We start from the raw sequence: 8,796 nt of genomic DNA, 5'->3' as shown, positions 1-8,796 counted from the left end.
AACAATCGCCTGTTGCCGGTAATGTGTCAAATACATGTTTTCCGTTTGTCCGTTCCTGCTGACGACCGTGTCAGAACTCATGTCTTTCTCACCTGGTTGTCCTTTCTAAACCCGCTGTGTGCGTAACTGTGGTATATTTCAATTATCCAGTAACTCCCCCTATCTTGGTGTCCTTTATGAACCATAGGGTCACTTGCAAAAATAACAGATTCCGCTTATTGTGCCTAAAAAGCAAATTCACTTTAAGTGACTAGTGATAATTTGTGATAGAATAATGATAATAAATCTTTATTGGACGAGAGTAACATGTTTGATAACACTCATCTCCCAGATGGCCCTCCTAACACTACAAATGTTCATGTACATAATGTATTTATTATAAAAATCACATAAAAGATATATATTTATATAGACATCAGATTAAACGTGAAATATTGACGAATTATACTTATTAAAGAACTAACACATGGGCACTTACATTTACCAATTAAAAGTGCATACAGCTTAACACAATGAAATATAAAATATGAATCTCGGAGATAACTTTTAAGATTTGATTTAAAATTTGACCAATTGATTCTCTGATTTTGCTAGGTAGGGAGTCCTACATTATCACACAAGACGTATAATCAAGCACGAGCGACAATGTTAAAACATAAGGTTAGCTTCTTTATTACATTTTCACCAGTGAAATATCGAAAATCATTCATTCTATAAAAGTGATATTTTTCACTTTTTTTTTCTGATTTAACAAATCAGAACACTGCTTACAAATGACAATGGGGAAAATTATGATTTTCATATAGGTCTACGTCATGTTATATGACGTCATAATGCAAGATAGAATACAAAACGTCACGAATTGGCGTACATTTGTGAGCCATTGACAGGGGACAGCAATGAATTCTGGGGGAAATTGAGCTGCCTCGGTATTTTTTGCTATGAAATATTATAAACATAATATCTAACAGCATCTTTAGTAATACCAAATGTATTTCACTCGTGCGGCTAATATTTTGATGTTTTTCGCTCGTGCTACGCACTCGTGAAAAATATCAAAATATCAGCCCTATTCGTGAAATATATTTGGTTTTACTGAAGACACTGTTAGACATACTTTATTTAGTTTACGGAAAACTGTCATCCCAGTTTCCAATTTTGTATATAGTCTTTCCAACTTAATATGTGGTATATTAGTACAATATGCCAGCAAGTGTTTTAATTTATTATATAATCTTTTAATCATTCTCTACACTAAGCGTTATATATCACGTGTATTTATCTGTGTGGGAGTGATGCGAAAGCAAATAATGCTTTTGATTATTGTAAATATGCATATGTCTACTGAAGAGCCGAAATGTTCATAATAATAATGAACTGAACTGAACGTGGCTTAGGTCAGCGAAAAACAACAAAAATGTCTAAATAAAACCTTCCAAATAAAAACTTTTATATTGGATGGGATTGGAAAGAAAGGCGTGGTAACACTCTCTTAGTTTCAAAGGCTAGTTTGTCAAGTTTAATACCAAGTAAAATTCCAAGTCATGCATATAGCACAATAAATAATATTAATTTAGCACGAACAGTACAATACTGGATTAAACTACCTGTAAGTTCTCATGATACATGTATATGTAACGAAATTTTTTCAAAAAAGATAAAATAACTTTTCCATTTTTCATTTTACTTAATGATACAATCTGACAAATACTATGCAAATATTAGATATTCATTCCATCAAAAAAAGCTCTTTGGAGGAAACAAATATTTCTAATTGGCGGAAGGAATAATGAAAAAGCGAACAATTTTATACAAAAATTCAAAGCCGCATCAGTAGATTCAGACGACAATGGGCAGTATTAGCATTTTCAATGAGTGGCATGCTCAGTTTCAATGGGTAGTAATAGGCGATTTCAGATTCGCCTAGCGACTTACGCTGTATTAAACGCCAAAAATGATCATGTAGTATCGTCATGTTATTATTTCCTAGTTTGTAATAGCATTAAGGCATTGCGATTTTAAAAACAAATAATTTGTTCGAATGTCACGTGTTTGGCAAATTAACAAAAAAATTCACCTATGATCATAATTTGCATTGGTTCGTGGTACTCATTAGAGAAAAATAAAATCATTAACATTTGAAATTGAAAATATTTAGAAACACACATTTTTTCTCTCTTAGCGTCTCGAAATAATTACTTGGAAAAAATCGAACCAAGAGCATTTCTTTTTCACATCTCAGAAGCAAATAAAATACACTTCCGATTAAGGACCACTTCCTGTTAACGTAGACATGAATATCTACTTCCGGAAGGTACAGTCAGTGGCTAATGAAGCTTGGACTTGCAAATACATCATACAGAGGAAGCCTTATCTTGGTATTTCATGACTTCCAGTCCATTACACGACTAACCGATAACTAGTATACTTGGACGACAATCAGGTACACATAGATTTATATAGATCAGTAATTACGTTGGCAGATCAAAAAGGTTTTATCGCTAGTGCTGTTACTGGAACATCCACGCCACACCATATGATTACCAACCATGGGATGATTACCTCCCTTTGACACTTTAAGACAGGCAATTGTGTAGATACCTTGCCGCGATCAACCCCCTCTGTGTGACACCCATGTGTTCAATATCATATAATGATAATGATAATTCTAAAGATAGCAATGTCTACCAACCTCATGCGGTAGTTGAATTATTAACTCGAATTTCGCGACGCCACAAGCTTTCATCACTGCGCGACAGAGTATAAAAAGCATCTTTCCTGCATCTAGTTAGCAACTGCTTCAATATAACTCATATGACAACAACAGACAAATACCCCGACAGATCATAATGCTATCCCACTGCACGAAGATTTGTTCTTAATTCTAAATACATATAGCATTTTACATCATCAGAATCCGTGTCCTAAAACGTGAATCCACCGCGGTGTTCGATTTGCAATAATTGCGCTTTAAGAATCATTGGTCACACAAATGTTGTATAAACAGGTAAACTGGGTCTGGTTTGGAGACGGCACAGTGTACTAATAGTACATGTCCTCTGTAGACATGTGTAAAGCTATTAACCCATTAACCACAAAACAGTTTACTAAATGTATCTGATAAGTAATTCAATGATCCCCTGTATACAATAATTAGAGGCCTTATGGGCGATGTGTCAGAGACCTGCAGTTAACCGAGAAACTTTAATTCACCATGTATAATGTAATCCTCCTCATCAGGTCTAGCAGAGAGCCCAACAGACAATCGGCGACTCTCTCGACACTAACAATATCAATACGCCCCCTGGATACCTGAAATTGCATTGTATTGTTTTCGACCTATTTACTTTAATGCTAAAAAGTAGGCTTGATTTTTTAATTTGAAAACAACGGAACAGAGCATTTTACCGGGATATATAGGCATACTTTCCTATGACACTCGAAGCAAAACCCCTGTATTACATAAAAACCATTTTCTCAGAATAAGACGCATTTGCATTATCAGACACATGCCTATCAAATGAATCCCTTTACTACCCCTTATCCGCTTCAAACGGGCACTACTCTGACAACTCCTGTCGATGCCGGACGTTACCGCTATACATCAAATCCACTGATGTAAGCCTCTTTAGCGTAGTAATCCGTGGAGATCCTACTGTACAGGGAGTGTAAACGTCCGATTTATCGGGATTTCAGAGGGCGGCAATAGGACAAAAACAGGAGTGACCGTTGAAAAGATGACAGTCTAATTGTTTTAGGGAGTGGCTCAAAACACTGCTACATTTTTGTGAAGTGATTTGTCAATCGTTGACAAACACGAAGGTGGTTTTTGAACAGGAAGTGTGAAATGTTGTTGTGGTTATATTTATATATATTTGATTCAAATTGGACACATTTCCAACAAGCTATATTCAATAATACATTAACGAAAGTACTGCCAAAATATTTGATAAAACATAATTACCAAAACATAAATTAAAGCAGTTTTAAGGAATAACAAAATTTATACCGAACATAAATTAGTTTTACAATGAACACAACAGAATTTCCAAAATATTTTATAGCATACGTTTCTTTAAAATATATCGACTTTCCCTTAATTATGAAAATCGGATGTGTCCGCAATCGCGTTTTGTAAATACCTAAATCGGTGCAAAATAGTAACATTGCAATTCGGTACGTCCTACAAGTAGAACGCTGCGTGAGTTCGTCACTTGCACCCTCGGGACTCAATTCGACTTTCTCCATTTTACAAACATCAACCAGGTGTGTTTAAGCCCCTTAATATATAGGTATAGAACATTTGTACGGTATAGATATTAAAACCAATTCTACTTATAAGAAGAAATAACCGTTAATGAGTATAATATATATAGGTATAGTCGCTTTATACATATCAGCAGATGGAAACATGAAGAATTAGCAGTCAGAGGGAAACATGAGGAATTAGCAGTCAGAGGGAAACATGAAGAATTAGCAGTCAGAGGGAAACATGAAGAGTTGGCAGTCAGAGGGAAACATGAAGAATTAGCAGTCAGAGGGAAACATGGAGAATTAGCAGTCAGAGGGAAACATGATGAATTAGCAGTCAGAGGGAAACATGGAGAATTAGCAGTCAGAGGGAAACATGGAGAATTAGCAGTCAGAGGGAAAACATGATGAATTAGCAGTCAGAGGGAAACATGGAGAATTAGCAGTCAGAGGGAAACATGAAGTATTATCAGTCAGAGGGAAACATGGAGAATTAGCAGTCAGAGGGAAACATGGAGACTTAGCAGTGAGGGAAACATGGAGAATTAGCAGTCAGAGGGAAACATGAAGAGTTAGCAGTCGGAGGGAAACATGATGAATTAGCAGTCAGAGGGAACTATGAAGAATTAGCAGTCAGAGAGCAACATGAAGAATTAGCAGACAGAGGGAAACATGGAAAATCAGCAGTCAGAGGGAAACATGGAGAATTAGCAGTCAGAGGGAAATATGAAGAATTAGCAGTCAGAGGGAAACATGAAGAATTAGCAGTCAGAGGGAAACATGGAGAATTAGCAGTCAGAGGGAAACATGGAGAATTAGCAGTCAGAGGGAAAACATGATGAATTAGCAGTCAGAGGGAAACATGGAGAATTAGCAGTCAGAGGGAAACATGAAGTATTATCAGTCAGAGGGAAACATGGAGACTTAGCAGTGAGGGAAACATGGAGAATTAGCAGTCAGAGGGAAACATGAAGAGTTAGCAGTCGGAGGGAAACATGATGAATTAGCAGTCAGAGGGAACTATGAAGAATTAGCAGTCAGAGGGAAACATGGAAAATCAGCAGTCAGAGGGAAACATGGAGAATTAGCAGTCAGAGGGAAATATGAAGAATTAGCAGTCAGAGGGAAACATGGAGAATTAGCAGTCAGAGGGAAACATGGAGAATTAGCAGTCAGAGGAAAATATGAAGAATTAGCAGTCAGAGGGAAATATGAAGAAATAGCAGTCAGAGGGAAACATGGAGAATTAGCAGTAAAAGGGAAACATGGAGAATTAGCAGTCAGAGGGAGACATGGAGAGTTAGCAGTCAGAGGGAAACATGAAGAGTTAGCAGTCAGAGGGAAACATGAAGAATTAGCAGTCAGAGAGAAACATGAAGAGTTAGCAGTCAGAGGGAAACATGATGAATTAGCAGTAAGAGGGAAACATGGAGAATTAGCAGTCAGAGATGAAAGATGAAGAATTAGCAGTCAGAGATGAAAGATGATGACCGAAGTTGGGAAGCAAATCAATGTCACCCCACAACATCCCCACAGTCTTCAGGGGCCCACTTTTAGATCGAAAAGTTTTGCTCTACTCTTTATGAAAATAATGATAATGTGTTCAAGCATCCTCCAATTCCATACGACTGGTTAGGTAACTATAAGTTTTATTTTATGTTTAGGTACATTTCTCTACTTATTAACGATGATGGTGAGCGTTCCCCTTTAAGCAGTCAATCACTGATGGTATTAACTGTAAAATGTATATTTCAAAAATATCGAATTTTCCTAATTTCTTCAGATAATTGTATTGTGTGGATTGGACTGATCGCTAGAGAACAGGTAGTTTTATTAGTTAGAGCATCTAAAGTTTTGAGGTCCTGTGGTTGGGACGTAACGAGGATTTTCGTGTGTGCCTTTGAGGTCGTCTCATGAGGAATTTCGTGTGTCATGGGTCCCCAGGTGGCCTCCTAGTGAAGAATTTCGTATAACACGTGTGTGTTTGAGGTCTCGTGGTCGAGTCCTAACGCGGAATTTCGTGTGTGTCTTTTCGGTCGAAGACTTTGCTGAGGGATGTATTAGTGTAACTGAATTAGTCAGGGGTAGCATCTTAGTACTGTTGAGAAAGGATATGACTCCAACAATAAATAAATGATATACAACAAAAAGAGTTAGTTAATTAGTCAGTCAGTCAGTCAGTGGCGAGTACAAACGGGCAAAACCAAATCAAGACCAAACAAACGAAACAAGTGTACACAGTTTTGAAAATTACTTTTGGACTTGATACACTTGTATGCTGTTGTAAAAGCTCTCTCTTTTTCTAATACAATGCTGAACGGCAAGGCTTTTAAATTATTGACCCTGAGAGAATGCTGATGTTTAATCCAGAATTTTCTCAAAGCCGGACGTAATGCACGTGATACCACAGTCTCTATAATCATTAAGTGAGGTGCGCTTTGGTAAACAGGTATTAGGTAGTTGCAGTAACGTACCCCCTCTAGGACCTCGTTTATTCTTACGCTACACACTTAACTCCTTCAATTAAGCTAGCTCGTTAGACGGGCATAAGTCCGACATGAATTCATGGTTAGATGAGTCTGAGAGGTATTTACAAACGCAACAATACTATCCATATCCGGTCATGCTCCAAACTATGCATGTGGATAATCAACAAATAGGTCTGAAGCGAATTCCGGAATTGGATTGCCAACCCTTTTAAAATTGTCTGTACACTCCCATTTTATAACTAAAAGTGCATTGTGGCACGTGATTGTAACACGTGAAACAGCATTGTTTTAAGTGCAGTAGCAACCATAAAATGTTAGGTAATATTCCAGTCTTTGTAAGTCAAATTTGTGAATTATTTTTCTTTCCAGTATCTTTCGAGGCAATTCACCCAATTATCTACACATGAACAACAAATTACTTCATACCACAAATAATCATGCACAAAAATTACCTATTCCATTATCAGTCTAACATGTACGTTTACCTGTAGTAAATATCAGCATTTGTATGATATGCGCGAATAAGAAGAAAAAGAATGTTTAATGAGTCTTGATCAATTATCGGAGATGATAAGGTATATAATGTAATAAGGAACGGTCGAGTTGGCTATGAAGAGTGTCCAGTGACTTGCACATAGCGAATGTTTTGTCCAAGCAAGCTTTCAGAAAAGACTCAAACAACCGATAGCGTAAATGAAACATACAGACGGGGTAGCAACGGGTGACATTGTCGGAATGTACATGCCAGCAGAGCCAACTAAAGACGTGATATATCGCTCACTGATTACGAACATATACCTGGTCTTGTGGAATAAGGCCATGTCGTAAATAATTCATCAGATGGATGTCTTTCTGCTCTTCCTTTCAGACCTGGCTGTAAAATATCACCTTATGGAATGATGAAGCAATGTCGGAAATAATTTATCAGATGTCCTTCACTTATATGCTTTTTCGTGCAGATATTTTCGACATTTTAAACACTCTGTTTCTATATACTTGACATTGATATTTCTCTGGCGTCTGAACTACTGGCTAACTGGGGTTACGGGTGAAACTTTCTTTGAGCTCCTCTTATGGTTGACAGACACTGGTCTTGCCTGATTTGTCACATCTATTGCTTAATATTTATACGTCTTTGGGGCTCAAAGAAGTTACAATTCACAGTCACCATACATTTGAGGAATTCTCAGCACAATTCCACCAACATTTTGTCTGTTAATCAAATGTCGGCAAATGCGGGATCTGTCGAGAACAAAGCCTTTTTTTCAATTTCACACACTCGGTAAGTATGTGATATGCCTTCTGAAATTTCAAAACTACGAGCTCTCTTGGAAACAGTCTATTGACTACCCTACAAGCAATACTCATGCATGCAGTAATACTGTTCTTTTCACGCTGAAACAACTAGGCTACCTTGCTGTGTTTTTTTCTTTCATCCTCATTCCTAAGTTTGATGACAGGCCTGTCCATGGTTTTCAAGGAAGCGAAATTAGTGACATGAAAAGCGTTATGTGAACTGAATACCTCGTATTTTTATAAGGGCGGGTATTTTTATTCATTCTCAACTTTCAGTAGAACATTAAAAATATGCCACAAGTCAGAAGAACAAGTCATTTATCAGCAGTCATTAGTAAATCCTGCTGGTGGACTATGCAATCATTTGAGATCGTCGGGTGGTAAGTCCTGTTGGTGGAATATCCATTAAGATTGTTGAGCGGTAAGTCCTATTAGTGGACTGTATAATCCTTTGAGATTGTTGGTCGGTAAGTCCGGTCGGTGGAATGTACTATCTTTTGAGATTGCTGGTCGAGAAGGTCCGTTGAAATTATTGGGTGGTAGGTCCTACTGGTGTACAATCCCTTGAGATTGCTGGGTGGTAGGCTTCGATAGTAAACTTCAATTTGCTGACATCTTTTTACCCTGCATGTCATTTCCTTATTCCGATAGTAGTGGCTTATGTTTAGAATATCTTATTCATTATCCAAACTTACCAGTTGGTTAATGCAGCCCTGTTCTGTTTTAAAATGTGTTTAGGACCATTCTTACAGCATCACTG

The 8,796-nt window shown here is 37.3% G+C and overlaps 1 protein-coding gene across 1 annotated transcript; it reads left to right on the top strand.

Annotated features, from left to right (window-relative positions):
* The first annotated feature begins 2,680 nt into the window (after nt 1-2,680).
* Nucleotides 2,681-5,710, top strand: LOC117340832 (collagen alpha-1(XXI) chain-like). Its single transcript, XM_033902616.1, has 3 exons — nt 2,681-2,700; nt 4,404-4,641; nt 5,228-5,710. The coding sequence occupies exons 1-3, from the start codon at nt 2,681-2,683 to the stop codon at nt 5,708-5,710; spliced, it is 741 nt and encodes a 246-aa protein (XP_033758507.1).
* Nucleotides 5,711-8,796: the final 3,086 nt, after the last annotated feature.

Source organism: Pecten maximus, chromosome 2 (assembly GCF_902652985.1).
Source record: "Pecten maximus chromosome 2, xPecMax1.1, whole genome shotgun sequence".
NCBI lineage: Eukaryota > Metazoa > Mollusca > Bivalvia > Pectinida > Pectinidae > Pecten > Pecten maximus.
The sequence above is the reverse complement of the archived record's forward strand: the minus strand, read 5'-3'. Positions and strand labels throughout refer to the sequence as shown.